Here is a 25,680-nt window from a genome sequence, read left to right as displayed (position 1 = left end):
TCAGAGTTTCTCGGTTCGAACCCACTCTACCACGATTTGATACCTATTTCTAACAATGACCCGCTTAGGCTCACAGAAATAGTATAAAATTAAAGTATTTTTGTTAATAATAAAAACACAAATATTTCTCTTTAAAAAAAAATATCAAGGAAGCAGTATGCATGTTGTAGAGAAAAATCTCAATTCACAGAAACAAGGCGGGGAGAAAAAGATCACAAGTAAGATAGAAAAAACCTAATGAAGCAAGTAACAATTTTTAAAAAATAATAAAACTTTTATTGCTATTAAGTTACAATCACAGTAAAAATAAGACCAATGAATCTGCAAATACATAATTAAACATAGAAATTGACAATCTAGTTACAGACACTTCCAATTATTAAAAATGAATTTAAAAATAACTGAAGAGAAGAAACGAGGTTTAAGAGATACTGAATCGCTTTTGAATATGGTCAGAGAAAATACAGGCTATGCGTTTCTCGTTTCTTGCACATGTTTTTTTCATCTATATTGCGATAGCTAATTAATCTAAAGTATCAAGTAGCGATTTTGTTGCACAAGGTGATAATGTGGTGCTTATTCCGGACACATAAGGAAACGCGTCTGTTGACTTGTATGAAGTTCTACTGATAAAGACGCCTGAATAAATGTTATTAGCACTCTTCCGACTTGAGGTTACTGCGTGCAACATAGGGGTTCCTTGCTAATTGGAAACACAAGTACGATAAACATTGACTGATGCAACGCACGACGTGAAATAGAAATTAGTGGAATCGCAAATAAAACATACATCCATTCATTGATCGTGGATAGTTTGTTGTTGAGAAAAAGAAAAGCTCAGAAGTCTATAAATGAAGACGAGCGTCCGATGGACAGACAACATTGTATGGAGTACGTTTTTATAATCTTCCTAGTTTAAAGAGTATAAAATAAGTTAATCCAACGTGGATTATAGACACAAATAGATTATTTTTCAAGAACCATTTTAGGTTTGTTTCAGGATTTACTAATACGATAGAATATAAATCTTTAAAAGGACTATTTGTCCACTTATCTAATACAGTTGAAAAAAATACAAACCTTCACCATTTATATATACAAGCTTATTGTTGGCTGATATTGATTTAAAGCAATAAGCCAGCTAATATACACACTGTCCACCTTTGCAGAGAACCAGCGTGTAATGGTAGTAGTAGTAGTAGCATTTTTTTTAAACATCCAAGGAAAGCAAGAAGAAATGTCTTGACAAATAGTAAGCAAAGCTAAAAAGTTTCAATACATTTAATTACATATGTATGTGCATACTACGAACACCAAATTTCGATATATAGTACGAATATCGAAGAAGAACATCATCCAAGATGTTCATAAGAGCATATTTTTTTCGTACATTGATTAGTAGTGAAGTTCTTTTGGACGTTGGTACAAGTTCCGCTTTCTTTGCACGAACCCGCTCCAGGTGACCATATGATGAGCGCTCCTTATACGTCTCGGGACTTGAGCAGCTCGGATCCGCGACAGCTCAATCCATTGAATCATAATACTTTGCAGGCAAAATGATTGACAGTCGCGGATGAAAAAGTACACAATCACCTCTGCGAGTGAGGAACGACAAAGGTGATGATGAACTACAAAAAATATATCGACGGCCTGGTTTAACGCTTCTTGACACTTCGTCATCATCACGACAGATGTTTTGATTTCCGATGATTTCAATAATTAAAATGATCAGATAGACAAAGAAACTATGCCTCCGAAAGCTAAATGATGTATAACACCTACTCTAGGAAACTTGGAACTGCTGAAATGCGAATGCTTAGATGGTACGCTGAAGGGTCTCTTAGGGATAAAACAAAGAGTCCACGCATTCGTGGAAGCCTGGATGTAACTGATATCAATAGAAAGGTAGAGGAAAGGCAATTGAGATGGTATGGGCACATAGAACGTAGAGAACCTGAACACATTGTAAACCAGGCAATCGCCATGGTTCTTCCTCGAAAGATTTCTAGAGGAAGGCCAAAATCATGGATGCTACAGAAGGATAACATGATTCGAAGACATGACCTAGGTGATGTTGTATATGATAGGACCTACAACCCGAGAACGATGAGAGCTGACCCTAACAGTCTTCAAAGACGATAATTTGGAATGAAGCAAGGAAGAAGACAAAGAAATTAAAAAATATATTTCTTAACAAGAAAGATAGAAAAGATTTTGGATGCTAAATAGCGTTTGAGGGTTGCAAAAAATGACATAGAGAGAAGAAATGCAAATTATTATTTAATGAATGGAAAACAAATATAATCCATGATGTGACTTTTGGATAGTCTAGAGATCTTTGGAGATCTGGTAGGATGAGTTTTTTAAGTTATGAAAACTTGAAATGTAATAAATTTTTATCTATAAGCACCTGGAAGGACAGCCTGTGAACAAAATGTCAATGGATTTGGCGAATAAATCATGCGGGATTAATTGGCAGAAAGTTTCATCGAAAGAATTTGATTTCCTAGAATAAACACCATTCGCCATGGAACTAAGTTTCATCAAAGATAAACAGTCGTATCATCATTAATGAGGTAAATTATTGCCTGGGGGAAATGTGTTACAATGGGCTGGTGAGATGAAAATACGAGAAGAGAGCGAACAATTTCTAATCAGCGATCAGCAATTAGATATCGAGGGCGTGTGTGAAACAATCATTCATTAAATCAATATCTTGAAATGTGAATGATCGTAGCTTTGAAAAAAAACTACTGGAATTCCGAAATGAAGGGTCAGAGAAAAACTCATTAATATCACTTAAAAATTTAACAAAAAAGAATGGTTTTTTAAAGAACATAATAAGAAGAACATAATTCGGACCTCACATACTAATAAAAGAGTTTCTGCTCAATAAAAAGCTTCTTTTCATCTTACCAATAAATGTTTCTAGTGAAGTTCTAGTGATTCAAGAACAACGTTTCGAAATTGGTTCATATATATAGAACTTCAAAGAATTCGAGTAGTGTTGTTGTTTATAATGGGTAGAATTGGTGAATATTACACGTGTGTAAAGTGATCACTTAAACCAGCCCATCACAGCCCCGTAAATGCCCATATTTCCATATTCTTCTTCATCTTTGATGGGATGTCAAAAAATAATATACTTAATTAGAAATTTTTCAAAAGCTGTAGAAGGTAGAGACCATTACATCCACCCAATATTAAAAATATACACTTCAACATGTAATTTGGCAAAGTGGCAGAACGGCTGTCCAAACTCAAAACACAGTAAGGGACATTTTTTTTGTAGTATGTTTTTTTTTTGCATATTTGGACTAAGTACTAAGTACTACTTAGTCCAAAAATGCAAAAAAACCTAATACATAAAAAATGTCCCTTGCTGTGTTTTAAGTTTGGACAGCCGTGAAGTGGATGATGATTTAAGCTAATCTATTAGCTAAGCCAAGTCTGTCTGTATATAACAGATGTATTATACAAAGTACAGAGTGTCATCAAACGTGTGTTCGACAATATTTTATTTTGGCAATGAGTAAAGAAATATAATAAGATTTTTTATAATAACAGCGAACCAATTAACGGTTTTATTAATGTTTCTTTTTTACTTTTTACAAATGAGTTGGTTTGGCGCACATAGTAAATCCGATGTGATCTGCTGGTAGTCGTGATGACAGTGATTAAACGAGTGATTTGTAATGTTTATCTTTTCTAGTGAAAACGTTGATCTTAGTGGAAGAAGAAAAACTAGCATCAGTAACCGGTGAGAAGTGATTGTGCCACATATAGCATTAATTGATGTAATCCAATGAAAAAGCACTACAGCCAAGATAAACTTCAAATCTGTCGGTACGAAGCTTTGTTCCTTTGTTATTAATTATTGCGCGGTTTATATAATGCTATTAAGCATCATATAAGCGATAGTTTTGATGTATGAAAGTCGTTAGTAATTGTCGACACAGGTATGTTGAGTTACATAACCGCGAAACGGGGAAAAGGTCAGAGAGATCATTGCATCTAATAATTGGTGAATTATCATCCTCGTGAATCAGGATAACAGTTAAATAAGCCCATTATATGTACATTGAATGATACAAAAAGATACATTTTAGCTACAACTTCTGAGTTCTAAGCACGTCGAAATGTAGACAAATAAGAAAACATAAAAATAAATAATAAAACATAATAAAATAAGAATAAAAAACTTGCAATAATATACCATTAAGCGTAACGAGAGAAATATATGAATATTTAATAAATACAAACATGATAAAACTACATCTGTACCTACCTACCGTAAAACACAAAATAATTTTAAAATGTTCGTAAGAAAATAAGTATTTCAATTGCTTCATTTAGCCAAGCATTATTTAATAGCTTATTCATAATGATTAACTAAACTGGCAATATTTTAGGATGATAACCCAAAAGGTTAAATTTGTATGCAGCCATTGTAAAGAACTCGTTTATGTTTTGTATATGGTACAAGAATATGAGCCAGAAATGTGAATATAATATATGATGCAGATTGATATTTTCCCATGATATGTGGGAATGGTGATATGCAAACTATTTCAACTGCATTCAAATAGCTCAATATCACGTTTTCCGTATTATGGTGAATTTCAGAAACACGCAGTCCTTTTGATGCCACGAGCAATGGCGTGGCTCGAAATCACGAAACACTGTCTCATAACTTCAGCTATTTTTTAAAAATTAAATACCCGATCAATATAAATCAGTAAGTTTTTATAAATGTTCTCATTTGTACCAGTCCAGGGTAATATTGATTAAATATTAGGGTGTAAAAATCACAATCGAACCCGGGACCTCCAGTACGGTAGCTGAGATGCTGACCATTACACTACGGAGGCGGCCCTTACAAACTTACTTTTGGTGAATATATTATATAAGCGAAGCAAATTGTAACTTCAACTCCAATTTGTACTAAATATGTAAGCACCTACAAAGAATATATTCCGAGATTTTTTATTACATTTTATGTGAAGATTGGAGATTAGAAACCATTCAGAAAGTCTATAAAAGTAAATCTAAATAAAAATAAATAAGGGGACAGGACAAACTTCGAAGATTCTTAATCTACGAAATAAAATAAAAATCTTGTTGAGTTATTCCAAGCCATACGGTAAACGCTGCTGTTTGCAGCCATATTGGTGACTGTTACGAACCCCAAACCGGATGACAGCATTATCTTCACCGCACACATTTCTCCCCGGAACTGAGGCGTTCCACCCTCCTGTTCCCTGCCATTCCCCCAGGATATTCCGATTTAAGGCCGGCATGTGATGACAAAGGCAGCCTAGGAAGTGTGGAATGAAGGATGTGCAGAAGGGTAGGTTGTTAAGGACAATCAAAGCAGGGGCAAGGTTAGACGCTCAACCAATTACAAAAACGAACAATGTAAGTGATAACACAGAGGAAAAGTATAATTGACAGCATAACCCTAATTCGGCTGTCCAAACTTAAAACACAGTGAGGGACATTTTTTGTAGTAAGTTTTTTTTGCATCTTTGGACTAAGTAGAATCTACTTAGTCCAAAAATGCAAAAAAAACGTACTACGAAAAAATGTCCCTTACTGTGTTTTGAGTTTGGACAGCCGAACATCTTTGTTGTAAAGAAATTAATAATCACATCTAATTACACTGCCCGACAATGATTTTGTAACTGAATTTTTGATGACTGATTTGGACTTAGTTAATCGTTCTTATTCAAAGTCTATATGGTGACAAGCTTGTATCACGTCAAGTTTTGATGTTACAATCATATGACTGGTTCTATGGATCCCATACGTTGAAACTGTAATAGTGGTTGGTATCTAGACATGTTTTAGTCTAAGGGATTAAAAAAACGTTTTGATAATTATGGAGTAAAAGTGGAAACATATTTACTTATTAATATTGGATACGATTACATTATTTATCAATAAATAGATAATAAGATAAACTTTAGCTAACGTCAGAATCAAAAATGTTTCATGGTATATTTTTTTCTCTTATATTGACCTTCGTCAGATTCTTTTTGCAGGATCAAACAGTAATCGGCCATCAAGCTAGCATTCCATTTCTCTTGGAAACGCTGTTCTATAATAGCCATATCTTGATAAAATCTATCACCAGATTCGTCGCTTACTGCCCCAATTTTTTCGGAAAGATGAAATTGGATAATTAATGAATATCCATTTATCATTATTATAATATTCATATTATTTTTTGACATCTCATCAAAGATGAAGAAGAATATGGAAGTCTGGGCATTTACGGGGCTTACGACCGTCATAGGCTGGTTTAAGTGATCACTTTACACACGTGTAACATTCACCAATTCTACCCATTATTGACAACCACACTACTCAAATTCTTGGAAGTTCTATATATATGAACCAATTTAGAAACCTTGTTCATGAATCACTAGAACTTCACTAGTATAATAATATTCACTAGTATAATAATAATAACTATTATAATATTCATTGCAAAATTCCGGAAATTTACCTGCCTAAACACCAAAAAAATTTACTCGTTTATAAGTACTATTTTATGAAAACTGGGTATTATTACTGTAGGCTATGAAAACCCAAACGCGAAGAGCCCGAATTGAGGCTCACGAATAAAAATGCCTCTATGCATTGTATTTCTCTGTGAGCGCCCTTGAGAAAATTGAATAAGAAGGGGAATTATGTCAATCAATATCATGTGGGAATGAAGGGAAAAATTCGGAATTGAATACGCAAGGAGCATTAATGTCGTGAAATATTTTACTTAAACAGAAAGATTAATAAAACGAAGTATTAAATAATAAAAATATATATTTAAGTACATAAAAAGTGTATTTTATAACGTTTTTATACATGTATACTTAAGATTATTTATAATAACAATTTTTATTCCGGCTTAACTAAGCGGTGGCAGAGGCGCAATACTTAGTCAGCCTTAATTGTTAAAATTTTATTTTTAAACTTGTGTTCTTACTACAATACTATGGCCTTACGTCAGCAACTATTTAAATAATAACGACGTTTTTTATACATTCAAAAGATATCCATTACTTTTAGAGGGAAGCCTCTAAAAAAAAGCAGTAGAGATTTTGAGACACCATCTTAAATCATCTTTGTACATCGCTGCTATTGCAGTTCAAGGGGTCACATCTTTCTTAATTCGTCTACGATATTTTGTAGTAATATTATAAAGGAAATGTCACGTATCTTCGTTTTCTGATTGGTTGGAAAGGTCTAATTCTGTGTCAATCAAATGAGTTCCGTCTGGTCCAAATTCTACTCTGTGATGATGTCCGGAAATAGCCAAGCGAACCTCTGCAAGCATAGTCTGCATCTTGATTTGGACCTGCAAGGCTATATCTAAAGGTAAACTTCTCAATTGAAGAGCCATGTTTCTGCCGAATGCGTCGAATTCGTCTTCAGGGTAATTCTGACCGTTTATATTTTCAATATAAGGTAAATTCAAATCTTCATCGTTGATCTCTTCTTTCTTGATAACCTGGACTCTGTCTTCATTTTTTTCTTTCGATGTCATCCGCATTTTTTTGGTGACCAGTTTAGAACAGAGTGGTACTGAAGCGATAGGGTCGTTGGATGAATGTTCGCTTTGTATTCCATATAACGGACCTTGGTAATCTTCGTATGTTTGCTAAAAAAAATAAGTCACGTAAGAAACTTGCTAAGAGCACAAAAAACGAAAAACCTGTTATTTGTTACTAAAAATAATCAGTGATTTTTTAAAATAAAACTTACATTACCTACTTAATATAGATCATTAGATACTACCGAAGATAATAAAATAATAATGGTAGGTCAACAAAATAACAAAATGATAAATAAATAATAATACAAAAAAAACTATTAGTAGTATTATCACAACATTGCGAAAAGATACAGGTAGTTGATTCTTATTCGCGTAAACAGTTACAAATTAATTCGCAGAAGGTTGCGAATGAAATAATAAAATATTTATTTTAAAACGTAAAGAGAGAAAATATTTTTAAATGGCTTCCCGAGAGTACTTACTAAACTTATTTATTTCTTAAAATAGACATTAAATAGTGACGCATACTGACCGTATGGTGTGGAATAACAACATCGCGCAGGAAGCCGTCCATCTTGTTGAACCAAAAAACTTTCGGTACGTACTCCGCATCGTTGGCCAACAGCGCGTCTCTTATCTTCTTCAGTTCCCCGCTATAAGAAGAGCGCAAGTTCTTCAACTTGATCTTCACATCCCTGAGACTGATGGTCGGCGAATCCAGAGCTTCTATTATCTTGGAATAAGATTCTTCTCTCTTCTGTTTGTTGGTATAATGACGATCAAACGTGTTCCAGAGGAGTTCATTCTTCTCGTATACGTCTATAAGAGTAAGCGTCATCGCTTCGTTCCAGATGTTTCGGCCATCGGCCATTTTGCGGTCGCCTTTTCGGCGTACGGAACGGCTTGCTCGCTAGCAGAGCACGCAGCACACTGAACCGGTGTTGCTAGCTCGCTCGAGCGCGTGCTTTGGGAGCGTTGGCCGCTCAAAGCAGGCGGAGGGGGGGTTAGCATGCTTATATATAGAAGTACCCGAACACGCCCGAAGCGGGTTTTTTCACTCGGCCGACCCGGATTTCGAGGGAGCTAGAGATATTCAAACTATTTCGAATACCAATCTTTATTTTCGAGATTTATTTAACATATTATCGATAATTTATTAAATGTGACATTGAAATCTCAACAACATTATATAAGATAATTACTGACGTCACGCCATCTCAAAATACGAGTTACGTAATAAGGTACATATAGAATACAGGTACATTAGTAAATTAGGAAAATATTTCAATTAATTATGAAAATAACCTGTAAACATATCCGATACAAAAACCAAATAAGTACTTATATCCTTTTTAATTTAAGTTTTATTTAGTAAATACCACAATTTCACGTATACGGATACGGTGTTTGAAAATGATGCGAAATGCATCGAAATACAAAAAAAACATTGCCACAATAGATTTTAAGAATTAGTGGTACCAAGTAAAACATAAATTAAAAATGGATACATTTTACTACAAAGTGACTGTCAAATCAATTAAAGAAATCAAAGATACAGTATTAAAAAAAATGAGTAGGAGTTTCATATTTTTTTAATGATGAAAAATCTTCGAAGATAATTCAACGTCAAGTAGATGGATCACTCTTTTGAATGCTTTAAAGTCCAGAAGTACCTACCCACGAGAAAAAAAAACATAAACCTTTGTTGCAAAGAACAATAGTTTTCTCAGTATCTAAGCATATTTTAATAGCAGACCGACAAAAAAACTCCAGTTAGAGGCACATGAGATTTTTTTTTTATTGTGCGTAGAGCGTAAACATTAGCAAAAAAGAAATACATATGTACCAAACATATAATTATATGATTATAAAATTTTATACATACATGCGCACGAAGCTATTGTAATAATTGGAGTATCATTAACGAGGTTGGTATAACATCGAAAAGTGCTATGAAGAAACAAATGTATTCACTGAGCATCTAAATGCAAATTTGATTCAGGCAATTTTTTCACGCCATGAAAAGGGGACTTTTAAGAAAGTAAATATTTGCGTCAAAATAGAACTAAAGAGGAAACAACTAGAGAAGATTCCAATATGGTGGCCTCAGATAAGAATGTGAATTCAACGGGGATATTTAATAAAAGTGGGGAAGTGAAACAAGGTTTTAATGAATAAATTTTAAGATATTTTGTATATTAAAAGCATTGTTTAACATCGTTATATTTTAGTTTTGCATAAATGTCAGAATAACAACTTCACTTTGGTCTACATTTGACCTGATGAAGGAAAGATTATTGCCAAGCCGATAGTCACGGAGTAGTGTTTTTTAAAGTGGTATTACACAAAGAAAACGATGAATGATAAGGAGAGTGTTAAATTATAATATGTTTCCAAAACTAAAATCGTATTTCAAAACTGAAACAGTCAAAACGTGTCTCATAAGATTCTGTGCCTACAAAACCCATCGTGGGACACAAGTTGACCAGAACGAACTTAATATTTCCGCAATGTGTCAATTAAGGCCAAAGTCTTATCAACGAATTTTTCACGGCTTAAGGCCCAACATAGAAAAATAAACTTAATTTCCTTTAAACCCGAGTAACATTTGAAGTAGTTGAATCTTTTTCTAAAGACATCGTTTTTGTATTTAAAAAATAAGTGTTTCTTCGAAAAATATATATGGTTTTCAAAACAAAAGAGTAATTGAAAGGTAAGGAGTTACAAAAAAAAAATTCTTAAATGTTTTTCAGATACTTTATGGCACATTTTATAAACTTTGTAAAATAAACTACTTTGTTGTTTTATTTTATAAACATCAACATAAACATCGTCAGGGTTAACCATGTACATGTTTAAGCCTGATGATGACAAGGTTCTTGTCGAAACCGGTTGGAGAAAAAATGTACCAATAAAAAAGTTGTTTAAAACAATGTAATATATTTTTTCACAATACATTCTAAAAAACAAAAATAATCCAATATATATTCTTTATAAAAAAGAGTGCGAAGTGACATCCGGCTTTCAGCGCAGCCGAACGTATACTGAATTATATTATTGAGAGTAAGCCCGTAAGGCCAAAGTCTAACCAACGAATTGTCCACAGCTTAAGTACGACAACATACCCGACTGAGAAAATTTATGTATTTTGTATATTAAAAACATTGTTCACTTTGTGGTAAGGTAATATAACACTCCCCTTATCATTCATCGTTCACCGGCTGTCCAAACTCAAAACACAGTAAGGAACATGTTTTTTGTAGTGCGTTTTTTTTTGCATTTTTGGACTAAGTAGATTCTTCTTAATCCAAAAATTCAAAAAATCGTACTACAAAAAATATGTCCTTTATTGTGTTTTAAGTTTGGACAGCCGTGATAAGGAGAGTGTTAAAATGTATATAGTAATCTCTAACCGCCAGTTTGTTTAGTTCACAACTCACAAGAACACCGTGGTCGGCGGTGGCCAGATTACCTGCAGTTATCGATTATGTTATAATTGCACTGTTTGCGTTCAACATTTGCCGAGAACGAAGCCGGAAGTCGGGAAATGGAGTCGCCATGACGACGGGGAGGGGAGGGTATTACCCGGAAAGCCAGATTCGTGAAATGCCTTAACCGACTAAACGAATGGGATGGACTAACCCTCCACCCCAAAGCCTTCTGGATTAATCAAACAATGACTCGTGATTACACAACAAAGATAAAAAATAAAACACTTGTTATAAATGTAAAACATTGTTAAATCAAACACAGATTTTTTGAGTCTACTAAGTTGTATTTTATTGATAAAAAACACATAAAAAAATATATTGTGACAATTGTTTTGCCTAGTTATGGCATTTTCAAACGAATGTTTGAAATTTGAATGCATTCGTTTGAAAATGCCATAACTAGGCAAAACAATTGTCACAATATTAATTTTTATGTGTTTTTTAACAACTTAGTATACTCAAATACGTTGTGTTTGATTTGGCAATTGACACATAATTAAAATGGAGTTCTAAAAATTAAACGCCGAATCAATAAATAAAATCACATTTTTTACCTATTGAGTATTATATTTAGTAACGACAAGTTTCGGAAGCCATTCATATGCTTCCATCTACGGGTTGAAATATAAACATTTATATATTTAAACCAGTAGATGAAAGCATCCGTAGATTCCGAAACTAGTCGTTACAAAATATAACACTCAAGTGGTAAAAAACAAGTGCTTTATTCACAATTTCATCAAGTCTTATCACGAAGTGAACGCCAAAACAATCAATTAAAAATAAAATATCGATTTTCACCAATTGATTCGACAGTTACTTTGTGGCACAATCTATCCATTTTTAATTTACCTAAGTTTTGCTTGGTAATTACTATTGTTTGTTTAAATCTATTTGCCAAGTAAAATTTCAATTTAAAATAAAAATATGCACCACCTTAAAAAATAGAAGCAAATAATATGATACATGCATGCAAAACCCTTTTTCTAAGTATTGTATAAAGTTTATAGTATTTAAGTTTAAGTATTGTATGAAGTTTATAGTATTTATACTATAAACCATTCGTTTGAAAGTACGAATCTTCAGAATAATAAATTAAATAATATCATGTCGAAATAAGCTATAAATTTGCAGAAAGATCCCAAGAAACAACTTACCATAGTTGAAAAAAGCTAGGAACTTTGTCTCACAGAGTTTTAATCGGTGGGGTTACATTGAATGGAAAGTGAAGGGAAGGAATACTCGAAGATGAACAAAATGCGGTGAAACGGTGAACGGTGTTTGATGGGGGCAAGTTATCCATTATGCAATCACAACTTTGGGATTAAGCCATTGTTATGGTAATCAGCACAGGAGCAGGGGTTTATTCAATACCGCAAATCAATTGAAGGTGTTGACAAAGAAATTAATTAAGTTATGAGACAGATACTTTAAAGAAGAGAAAATACTTTACTTTAAAGAAGAGAATAAAAAAGTATGAACTATCTTTAAGATTAGTTATTTAATGTTCTACATTATATCGGCTCTTTAGCGTCAAAATATCATAAACGCCAGTTAGGTAAGTACGTCTTGTTTTAATTGTCGTAAATATACGTTAAACTTACTGTAAAGCTACTTAAATATATCTAAAAAATATTGTGTATACCTAGGAGGTTTCTTCACTTAGAAGCGATGCCTGGATTGCCCCAAATCTGAGTACCTTTCCATTTTAATTTCAAGTTTTACTTGGTAAATACCACTTTTTATGAAAATTTATCGCGAGATGTGTTTCGATGCATTCCGCATCATTTTCAAACACCGGATGATGCTAGATGCATGGAAATATGTGTCACAATAGATTTTAAGAAATAATGATATTTACCACGTAAAACATGAATTAAAAATGGATAGATTTTATCAGTAACTGCCGAATGAATTAATGAAAATAAACAATCTTTACCTGATCATGCATACTTATATGTATGATTTATTTTTAAAAATCTTTACCTAACTGACTTTGTTTTGTCTGGGGAGAGTCGATTTTACAGCATGCGATTCGGAAGACAAAATTCATGCACTAAAATATTAAAAACTAAACTACCGAGTGAACTGTCATTAGCGGCTATAAAATGTATTCAATTCGTTAATTTCCTAAGAACATTATTGTCACGCTTTTTTGTAGGGAAAGAACTTGACGAAAAAGGTTACATAAACATGCAATTTAGTCTGATTACTCCATTAATGGCTACTCCGAGTATAATGGTATTCAGTCAGTCCTTTATAGATAAATACTGGCAATTTCTAGTGCCCGTAATCATAGGACAGAATAATTTCAATGATTTTCCGACAAGATTATCTTGTAGGCTCATGTCGCAATTGGAATGAACGATGAAAGTCCGTGTATATATTATTGTATATAAGTACCTATGTTCGTATAAATATATGAATTACATATATTAAAGTCTACGAAAACTAGTGAAATTGAGAGAATTGAAAATATCCAATTCGTCAACATTGTTCCTTTGAACATTTAAAATATGTATAAAAAAACACCAAATATTTTAGGTGCACTGGCAAGAAACGTTAACTCGAAAATATGCAATTTTGACTTAATGATGCATATTATACAGTTTTCAACGTTCTTTAAATTAGCAAAATATACTAAGTACTTTGAAATGACATATATATGTGGTTTTAAAAGTAAATTCAACTTTTAAGATTAATAGCGGGTATTTAGTTCAGACTAAAAGCATTAAATAAGAGGAATTATTCAAACACGGATTCAAGTTTTTTTGCCAGGATACCCACGATATAACACTTGGTTCAAGATAAGGAATACTTTAGGAATATCAGTGGATTTTCCTTTTTTGCGTAGAAAATATAGTCAACCGATAACTGTGACAACCGAAAGATTGGGTGATGAACAAATCATAATTTCTAGAGGTCAATATCTGAGCGATAGATCTGTTAACCATATCGGCTTTCGCCGACGAGCCCAAGGCATGTTCAGTCGTCAGGTGGCATTTCTCCACGCAAATAATGCGACTGGAAGAGAAGAAATCACCAAGAAAGCCAGCATATGCCTTTGTCGCGAGTCTATACAACAAGGTACTTGAGCATTCGCGGTTAACTCGATTGCAAACATTGTCATTTTTAAATATCGCTCACTCCTTTCAACAACGTCATAAATCAAAAATCGTTAATTTTCCGTTGTGCATGTTTTCGGAATGCCCAGAAAATGTACTATGTTCCAGCAAAACCGACATATTTTTTACTTTATATTTACCTGCTACAGGGCAGAAAATGTTGTTTTTGCGTTTTGAAGAAAAGGTATTGTTTATTTATTTTTTTAAAAATATTTTTCAAATGGAAAAATAAACCTTCAGGTTTTACCTAAAAGATCTGTTGCACAGTAAAAAGTTCATTAAGTGGCTTGATATTTATTTTGAATACATTTCATTATATTTTTAAACTTTAAAAACGTTCTCCTGAAAAATCAAGTATTTTGATTTATGACGTTCTTACCAGTCTAAAAATACAATGAGAGAATATCTAAATAAAATAAAAACTTGACGAGAAATATTTTTATTATAGATTGGGTAGACACTTTGTGGTAATATGTAAACATTTTTAATTTAAATTTTACGTGGTAAATATAACTATTTCTTAAAATCTATTGTGACACGTGTTTACATGCATTTAGCATCATTATCAAACACCGTATGTGAAGCTTAGTTTAAATTTTAGTATTGTGCCCTCGGGACTTTGAAGGATAAAGGGAGGTAGAAGCTATTTCTTCTTTTTTATCAGTGGCAACATGGACAATAGAGGGGAGGATTTAGTCATTGTCGTATTGTCAATTATGTTTATTATTATCTATATTTTTTTATCAATTTCTATTGTCACAATAGATTTAAACAAATAGTGATATTCACTAAGTAAAAAACATACATACATATTACTTCTTCTAGTCTTCTTCTAACCCTTATTCGCACTCAATGGTGCATAAGGCACTGCATCGTATTGACGCAGTATTATATATATATGTACAAATAACAGTGTAATGAAACACTAAGAATTACTAAACCACTTACAAATCAGATTACAAATCAAAATAATACAAATTGACAAGAGAAATTTAAAACAAACGAAAAAGAACTGTAATCTTCGGAGCATTCACAAATAATTACGCAATGTATATTACGTCTACCTTTCATAACAGTTCGTAGCCAACGATTGTTGAGTAAAGACAAATAACGTAAAAAAAGCTCGGACACGATACCGAGCAAGACCAGAAATGCAAGACTCGAAAGTGTGAAGGGAGATTAACACAATGCTTGGCCATCTAGTTCCACCGTAACGCTCGTGATCCGCACGCCAGAAATATTAGCATCAAACACGGCCGAGATTAGCATAATCAATAGCACAGTTACTATAATCCGGGACGTTAATTGGACCTCACGAAGATGGCGCCGTGATGGACCGATTGCATCAGGGATATTCGTGGAATTATTAAGAGAAAAACTGTAGCACGTTCATCATGTTGATTTTAATTGGGATCGAGGGTTACTCGGACGATCGGGAAACTGGATGGCCAGGCAATACATCAATTCTATACCGTCAAATCGAGACCAGTACGCATTACTAGAGATTGTTATTCGCTCGACAATACGCCGAGATGTAATTCTAAATGTATTTCACAAAAATCAATATCAGTTCAAATACAGAATATAATGATTCGAAAGAACTACAGTAGGTACTTTAAAATGTGGTAATATTACGACGTTTTATGATACCATTAAAATCTGATGCGAGCATTTTTTTTCTACAACATACAAATTTGTTTCACAGTTATTAATATGTTGTTTTTCCTTTTCTCTTGACTCTTATCCGCGCCCAATGGTTAATATGCCACTGATTCATATCCACGCATACATATCTTGATTGTCAATTTCTAAAAGGTACGGTGATAGGTTTTGCGATTTAGGATCCAGTCTAGGGTAATAGCAAATCAATCAGAGTGAAAAATCTCTCATATTTATTTCGAGCAAGTTAACTTACCACTATACTTTAAAATGATTGGCCCATTTCTAGCTTCCAGTTATATTTTTACCCGATTCGGAAAAAATTGAACGAGGCACTAAGATTTTTACAATTTTTAATTTACAAAACATGATTAAAAATAACTTTAGTCGAGCTAAAGTGAGAATAAAAAAAAAACTTATAAAATACTCCGTTTCTAATGTGCAAAAGCTATTTTTAACTATTTTTGTTGATAGAGCGTTCGATGGGCTATACGGCCCTAACGGACCCAAGCCAGATGTATTATTATACCAGATGCGAATTTTTTTAGCAGGTAATCTCGTTATACTCAAAGGGAAGTAAATCTTCGATTTAACTCTGATTACTGTTTTAAGAATAAAAAATGTTTTATATAATATCACAACGCAGAGGCCCTGAGGTAGTATTTTACGAAATTGGCACTATATAAATTAACAAAAAACTATTATTTTTATTGTACTACGGAGGCGGCCTATCATATCTATTATACATTATGTAATTTATTTATTTCCTAAACGTTTGACGTGTTGAATAATTAAACATGCACAATAAACGTGGGTAAACGCTTAAAATTTCTCAATTCTCAGTAAAGCGGAACACCTGATAAAAATACAGCGAATGGTGCGATTCCAAAGCAATTACGACCATAAATTGACTAACCTATTTGCAGACGGATAAAAACGGTATTATCTCACGTGCGACAAGGATGTATAGGTAGGTAATAGTAGAAGGCGGATATAATCTGTTCTGTTGCTCAGTACGAGTATGAATCCCATCGCGGACCTAATACCAGCATACTACTAGAGTCACTAGACTATTCCATATGCGAATGGCCTGTGACCGCTTGCAGTCTTGCGGCTTACAGAGCCGACAGGCATGCGGTAAATATGATCAATTGGATACATGCTGCGGGACAAAACAATGGGAAATAAGTAACGAGCAAGTGTTGCGTAGTTTTGTTGTACAAAACAAAACGCTACTGCAACAGCTGTTTCAAACGCACCTCGTAACTATGAAATCGGGCGGACGAATGGCTGTAACGACCAAAAGTGAAAATGGTAGAACTCGAATAGAATCAGACATTTTTTATTTATGACATGTGTGATTAGACGTATGGATGTGATGGAGGCGAGGAGTGAATGTCAGGACAGAAGAGTGTGGCGTTCCATCCTCTCTGCCTACCCCTGCGGGGAAATACCGTGATGGTAGTAGTAGTAGTAGACAATTGACTCGATACTTCATGTAGATATTACAATCAACAGGATAAGGCTAACGATATGAATATTTGACTAATTATGTTTCATATTATTTTTTTGACATCTCATAGATGAAGAAGAATATGAATAATTCTGGGCATTTACGGGGCTTACGACCGTCATCACTTTACACGTGTGTAATATTCACCAATTCTACCCTTCTGTATATAGATCCAATTTCGAAACATTGTGCTTGAATCACTAGAATTTCACTAGAGACATCTATCGGTGAAACGAACACACTCAAAATGTTGCTAATTATGTTTCAAACAAAGAAAATGTATCTCGATCAGTGCAATAGCAGAGAGTTGGTTCTTTTGAAGCGCAGCGGTGCCATATCGAGATTGCGTGGAAATACTTCGTAAGTGAAGCATTCCAAGAATGACGCTTCCATCGTAGACGCCGCATGAGGTAGCTACCTTGCTAGAAGGAAAAAAAGTGCAAGCACATTTAATTGTTTTCTGTGTAAAGCTCTAAGCAACCGTGTCATTCAATCAGGTTTTTGACTCCTTATGTGAACATTTTACAATTTGAAAAAATCATAAAAATGTTATACTTTTTTAGGTTTATTAGGTTTATAGGTTTTTTAATCCTTATATGAATATTTTACAAAAAAAAACACAAAGAAATATTAAGGAACATTTTCTTATGAAAATCAACTGAATTTGTTTATAAGATGGAGTCCTACAATCTGTATGTATATTAAATTTTCATGATTTTAGTCCAGACCTTTTAAATTGTAAACTCTAGCCACAAAAGTGTAATGGGAAGGACTTATGTGAGGTCTATATGTGTGATTCAGTCAGAAATCCATCGAGTCTCTTTTTATAATATTTGTGACTTGAATTTTCAATTTTAAAGGTCTGGATAATAGGTGTTTAGCTGCTCTGTAATTTGAACAACGTCATTTTAGACATGAACATATTCAGTAGGCGTAAGACGACGAAGAAGAAGAGCCTAGAAGATCATAGAAGAGCCAAAAAAGAAGAAAATTTTGGTTAAAAGTAGACCTACCATACGGTACTAAGATTACCGATCTAAAAATATTAACGATCACTCGAGGTCAAGTACTCCGCGTATGAAGATTTACATGATGACTTGTATAATACATTAATGTGAGTAAATGTTTTCTCATTATTTGCCGAGCGATGTTCCATACAAATTAATTCAGATGAATCAAAGAAGCATGAGCGTCCGTTTCGGAATTCTTTTTAAAAATCGTGCACAAGAAGTGTTACAAGTGAATAAAATTGAGGCTAGCCGATGCGGAACAATAATAATTCTGGTAGCAACCGGCAACCAACAGCGCTCTAAACACGCTACTGCTACAAAACGGCCGGCCAGTGAGGTTTCATAACAGATAAAAATGGTCTGAGAAACCAGCATCACGATTACACGAATCCACTTCCGGAGATTCTGATCCCAACGATCCGATAATGTTACACACACAACAAATAGATCGATCGGAAAGCGGACTTTACAATCAATCTGTGATCGATTATCGTCGGCGAGCGCTTGAATGACATTCAACCTACGATAAAATAGATATGAAAATTAAAGGAGGCAGTTGTAACAGTAATCTATAATCACATAAGCGCAAAAACGAATACGACCAAACCTTTTAGTTACAAAGGGTGGCGCAACAATTATTGCGATTACAACTCAATGAAAAAACAAAGATCGTGGCAACTTATCAATATTTCCACGACGTGAAATATGGCCAGAGATTTTTTCCTGCATGATTAGCCTGATCTTGTTGAAGCAATGTTTTTCAAGTAAAAATCGTTATTGATAGTCAGGAAGTTTGAATCATGTTACTTTATCGATTTTCAATGACCAAAAACGTCTGATCTGCATCGTTTTTCGGATCAATGTGCCCTAATGACTGCTCTCAATGTTTCGGATGGATCTGGACTTTATATATTAAAGGTTTAAATCAAACGCTGATTTTTAGACTACTCAATTGTCATTTATTGTCAAAAACACATAAAAAGTTCTGACGATTGTTTCGCCTTTTTATGGCATTTTCAAACTAATGTTTTTGTGTTTTTAACAATAAAATACAATCAATGTTTGATTTTAACATTTAATATATAAATTAAAATGAAATTCAACAAATTAAACGACAAATGTATAAATAAATGAATCTGGACTTCTTTGAGTGAATATTTGGGATACGTTGAATCAAATTCTTGTGTGTACTGTACTGATTGGATTGATATAAAAAATCATTGAAAAAAAATAATTTTCATTGATACATAGTAGGTAGTTCTTATGGCGTCGCCCTGTACAATGTCTTATCAAATACGATTTAAACCCGGATAGCATTATCTCGTATTGTTATGGTAAGCTGCTTACTGGTTTTCCATGGGTCTTGTCTTACCCATTACTGGTAGTGGATGAGTCTACTCAAGCTGTTTGGATTTTTCACATCAGAATACCTACAGCATTCAATATCGACAACTTATCAATAGATAAATTAAACCGGACACTTCAGGAGACGATGCGGAAGGTATTTGATAAAGACCCAGATCGAAAGTAGGAGGAGATTTTTTTAAGTCGGTATTTCTTTCCATACATGGACACCGCGAGATGAGTCGAGATAAATTATATCTGATGACATTTTTTCATAACTGCTAGTATTCGTCGCTATATAAGGAAAATCTGCAACCAAAGATGAGTATTCTTTTGATAAATACAGCATCTCTTCACCGAATTAGACCCACATACTTTTTTACACATTTTCTCGAATAAAATAAAGGTAATAAATAGTAAACCAAAAATAAAACTTTTCATTAATTGATTCGGCAGTCACTTTGTGGTAAAATCATTAATTTTTTTATTTAAGTTTTACTTAGTATATACCACTATTTCTTCAAATCTATTGTGACACGTGTTTTGATGCATTTCGCATGATCAAACATAAAATATTTATAGATTGTCTTACCTTCAGAGTTAATGTTTTTAACTCATCAAACATTTGCAGGTTATTTTTACAACTAATATTCAGAGTTTCCACCTTTTGATAATATGACTGCCTCTATTCTTGCTGGCATACTGGAGAATGCATCGCTCAATATTTTTTTTTCTCATTACACTAGTCCATGTTACATTGTCCAAGACATTGAAGAGTGGAATTCGGGGATGAATTTTGAAGATTAAATATTTTTTTAAAATGTAGCATTGTTATTACTATGATTAAAGAAAACACTTGTTTTATACCACTTGAGTTTTATTAAAGACTACATGTTTCAGAAGTTAAACTTCCATCATTCAAGTCTGTATAATAACTTATTATTAATATTTTAACTTCTGAAACATGTAGTCTTTAACAAAACTCAAGAAGTATAAAACAAGTGTTTTCTTTAATCATTGTAACATGTCTTACCACAAAGTTAATGCCGAAACAATGAATAAAATATTGTTATTACTGCCGAGATATAAATTATTAAGGGCAGGTATTTTTCGGTGAGTAGATACCGGTAGTAAAAAGAAACATCAATAGTTCATTTATTCAAAGATCAAAACGAGGTCCACTTCAAAGTTACGTGCTTACTCTAATATGAATTACTGTAAAATAAAAGGGAAACGAGACGAAAAAGAGAAATCTAAATTAACTTATTTACTATTGAAATTTGCGGTGAATTATGCTATAACACAGAGAAGTAGGGATATTGTTACATGAGCATAAAGTTATGTAAACCTCACAATAAAACAATGATTTGCATATTACGTTGTAAATCACTTTGAAAAAGTATAGCTTCAATTTACATATTTTAGGAAAAGCGATCGAGAGAAAACATCGAACGACCAAGGTGTGTTCAATGTTGAATGAAATTGAAATCCAATTCAGCGATAATTAAAAAAAAAGTGAATATCCATTTTACGTAACGAATATTATATAAGTGGTGACGTCAAGCTTAAAAAACTCCAATAGAGAAATATTATATAGCTCAGTCTGGTTAAATGCAAAAGACAAAAATAGACAGCATACATATCTAAAAATCTATGAAACAACAATGCAATCGATAAAATTGAAAATGCTTAGTGACAGCAGCTGTCATGAAATAAGCTATTGACCTTGAGCTATGTTTAGTGCTGGGTATATGACTATACCTTTCAACAGATGGCGCGGCCATTTTGGCAAAAAAAAAGTTGATCAAAAACATGTTTTTACCTGCGACAGGTATATAAAAACACAACGTTGCATTCGATGCAACGTGGTGTCTAAATTTTAAAGCAATCAGTGAATAACTTTGGTAGATTTAAGATTATGACCAAACGAACATTTTCATTTTTAAATTACCAAAATTTTATAATTAAAATGTAACTTTGTTTTCAAATCACTATAATTTTTTTATTATAACTTAATTATAATGTCTACCGGTTTCGAAGCTAACCGCTTCTTTATCAAGACTGATTAATACTATTAATCGGTCTTACTATACTAATAGTATTAATCAGTCTTGATGAAGAAGCGGTTAGCTTCGAAACCGTCAGACATTATAATTATAAGTTTTAATAAAATATTTATAGTGATTTAAAATAAAGTTACATTTTAATTATAAAATGGAAAATCATAAAGTTAGTGCTTCAAATATAAATTACACCAACATTTTGTTAAAAAAGGAAAAATGACTAACCACACAATAAATGCTTTGAACATTAAAAATATTAATAATATTGTAAGATTATTAATACATTTTATTTTTAATAACGTAGCAATTCATTTGAGACTCCCTTAATCCTCAATGACAATATCATAATAATGCAAAAGTCTGCATGAGTCAAGCGACGTGTATTTTACATACATCATAATTCACACCCGTTCATTTTAATACCACACACTTAACGGTCGCGCCATATGCCTCCGATAAGGTGCTTGTATCGCGGGCGATTCGCAGAAAGCTCGATGGATCGCAAACTTTATTACGAAATATGGCGAAAGAATAACACGGAAGGTGGAAGGTTGCATGGGTAAAGCGACTATTGCAAAGCTCGATAACGATAATGCGTGTAGAGTGCATTTTGCAATAGGGGCGACAAGGCAAAACGACAATACTATGAGATTTTTTTAGATGGGAGCTGGATTTATTATTTACCTTGCTTATTATGTACAAGGCTTACAGATCAATAAATGGATTTTTGTTTCTTTTAGCTAAGAATATGTTTTATTTTAATCTGTGTTGGGAACACGAAGGATAAACTAGTATGGGTCAATCAGGAAATTCTCAGCATTTGCTAATTGCTAGAAGAAAACTACAATAGGTACGTAAAACTTCTTAGGAGAAGCCGGACTGTTGACTGTCGTCAATAGGCCTTCCTTCCATTCCACTAGAAGAGAGTGCGTTATTTTATGTACTATGAGGAGATTTAATGAAGTGGTACAGATTTTGAGCTAAGGGATCGTAAACTTATATATTTAAGTAGTTAAATAAGTTAGATACATATGTGTAGAGAAAAACGTAAAACATATGGATAGGAATATACGCGTAGTTGAAGGAAACACTGATAATACAAAGTTGTAATTTTTGGGTAATAATACGAAAAAATGGAACTGAACTAGTAAAAATTAAAACAAAAAAGATAGCTAAGTATAATTCAATTTTTTTTTTAAATTTATCACCCATAGAATAAAGAAAAATGAACAACCAAGAATATACACAATAGAAGTATTTTTTTGTTGTCAAATTCTCCTTTTATGGAGTGGGGCAATTAGCATTCATAAAAGTTAATCAGGATTATTTTATAATTATGATTGAAAAGCTATCAAGGAATCACAACAAAAATTATTTTTAAATAAAAACTGATATTTTCAGCCTGCAAACATTTCATTACTCGCTACTGTATTTTCAACCTGCAAACTTTTCACTGCTCGCTACTGTATATTTGGGGGGGGGAGTGTTAGATAAACGCCCTTGAAGGTATTATGCATTCAGCTGAGAGCAATAAATCTAACATAAAAACCATTTATTCAGAGTTAAAAGCCATATAAATTATTGGTTATAGCACATTTAAGTGTAGAAGCGTCGTCATACTCGTACCATGTAGTACAAAGCACACAACACGAAAGGCATAGTAAAAAAAACCTATCGATTTCGTTCTCTGAGGCAGGTGGGATAACGGTTTAACATAAAATAGTGCGGTGCATTCGGAAAATAGGGGTTGAATGATGTTTTACACTGCCCTATTATTATTGAATTATCATGTTAGGTTCGAGTAAACACTTAATATATTTTAAATAGCTAAAATTACAGACATAGAGACATCTAGTTCTGTACTAACCTTTGACAAATAGACCTAGAAATTGATCTTAAAATGTAGTTATTCTAGTGCAAAGTTCAATTTAGAGTATGTATGTACTAAGTGTTCTGGTAGTACCTATTTAAAAACATATCTATCACCTGCCACCTAAAATTAATCAGAAAATAGAGAACAACATCATTCATTTAGTCATCATCATTGTTTTAGATGGGTATTGAATTTATTATTTACCTTATTATATATGTACAAGGTATATATAAGGTAAAAATCATTAAGTGGATTTTCATTTCTTCTAATTTTTTTAAATATTTTTTTTATTTTAATCTTTGTTGGGAACAGGAGGGATAATCTAGTGTGGGCCAATCGAGAACTTTCAACATTTCCTTATTGCTGGGAGGAAATCACGTAAAACTCCTCAAGAGAAGTCGGTCTGTTGACTGTCGTCAACAGACCATCCGTTCCGTTAGAAGAGGGTTCGGCATTTTGTGTCCTAGCTTAGTTTATGATATGATACCAATGTCCTTCACTATATTCACCCTCTCGTGACAGTTCCTTATGAACTATAACGGATGCAAATTCTATGAAAACTGGCCATTGTACATTTTAAAATTAATATCTGGGTGGAAAATTTGGACTTTAGGGTAAAAATATGTGTCGAAAAGTCATATAGAGTATACACTGATGTAATTAGTCTATTTCCTGATTTCTAGATTAAACTAGAACTTAAATCTAGATTACTCCAAGAGAAGTAATAAACTGATTTTATCTACGACAGAAGGTGATGAAAATAACTAAGGGTTCGCTTCGCAACCCGAAAAACTCCACAGGGTAAAATGAGAATTTGTCAAAAGAACCAAACAGATGCTAGTAAAACCAAAATTCTATAGTGAAAACGGGACTGATTTTTTTATAAATTGGTCTCATTTTCACGGAACATTTGCTCATGTCCCAGTCAATGTAAATAGGGGACCCGAATAAACAGTGGGACAGAGTAACTAATGTTAAACGTTTCCCCTCTATTAGTATTACGAGTGAAATAGAGAATAGGAGCATTCGCGTGCCACGGTATAATATTGACACAAACAGTATTCAAATACCCGATATTGCATTTCACCAAGATATAGGATTTTTTATGTGAAACACCTTTTACAATATACAATCAGGAAAAAGATTTATATGCCGCACATACCCTTCAAGTCGCGAGTCACGCTCAAACCCATTGATAAATGAATGTGCTCACCTGCAACAAAAGAAAAATGACAATTAATCAAAATGTTCTTGACAGGGTACAAGTATGATCAATAAGCTGTTAGCAAATGTGACGGATATTGCGTGAATAAAGATCTATCAAATCGTGTATCGCAAATTTACAGGCATGCAAAAAATCTGCTTTCGCATTGTCCTTTGCTGAATTGAACACTTGTCGTATTCAAAGAATGATTGAAAAGAATCCGAGAATATATTCGTAGAGCTCACTTTACGTAGCATCAATATTAAATCATTTTCCGATCCCACTAAAAAAAACCGTTGCAATCGAGAAAAACCGTGTGTATATATATTTAAAATGACCGATACATAGAGATGTACTCTAAAATATATAATTCAGTAAGCAAGCGAGCGCTTGCTTGCGTTTGCGTTACACATCTTGTCGCGCACAAAATATCATTTTATTTTAACCTTACCTTTCAATGACTCTTTTATTTTCAAAACCATTTTATCAATACAAAAACGGTGTTTTAAGCTAAAAATTAAATGAAATTAAATGTAACCTGGGTTAAAGAAAATTGAGTTGCGGACTATCGATTATACCGCCTTAAAGGAATAGTTATCCATATGATAGGAAAGGTGGAATCAATTGTAAAAATACATTCCTTGAGGTGAAATTTGTCGGTCTATTTTTCGAAATAAAAAAATATTTATAGAAATTCGCAGTGATATTATAAATTCAATTTTAGGCCTTGCTATTAATAATTCAACAATCGAGGTTTTTTTACATTGATACAAAATGAAAACAATGCAGCAACAAAATTGACCATCCGGTAGAAATAAATATCTGTATGTAGTTTTAAAA

The 25,680-nt window shown here is 33.1% G+C and overlaps 2 protein-coding genes across 7 annotated transcripts in view; both read right to left on the bottom strand.

The window, feature by feature from the left end:
* klar (klarsicht) overlaps nt 1–25,680 on the bottom strand; it is a 536,062-nt gene that overhangs the window by 147,728 nt on the left and 362,654 nt on the right. The gene's annotated exons all lie outside the window — the stretch shown is intronic.
* Nucleotides 6,828–8,484, bottom strand: LOC148310341 (uncharacterized). Its single transcript, XM_088258610.1, has 2 exons — nt 8,091–8,484; nt 6,828–7,663 (listed from the first exon to the last, which is right to left on the bottom strand). The coding sequence occupies exons 1-2, from the start codon at nt 8,427–8,429 to the stop codon at nt 7,214–7,216; spliced, it is 789 nt and encodes a 262-aa protein (XP_088114736.1). The 5' UTR covers nt 8,430–8,484; the 3' UTR covers nt 6,828–7,213.

The sequence above is a fragment of the Brachycentrus maculatus genome, unplaced genomic scaffold (genome assembly GCF_059751285.1).
Source record: "Brachycentrus maculatus isolate JH-2025_06_01 unplaced genomic scaffold, ASM5975128v1 h1tg000099l, whole genome shotgun sequence".
NCBI classification, from domain to species: Eukaryota; Metazoa; Arthropoda; class Insecta; order Trichoptera; family Brachycentridae; genus Brachycentrus; species Brachycentrus maculatus.
The sequence above is the reverse complement of the archived record's forward strand: the minus strand, read 5'-3'. Positions and strand labels throughout refer to the sequence as shown.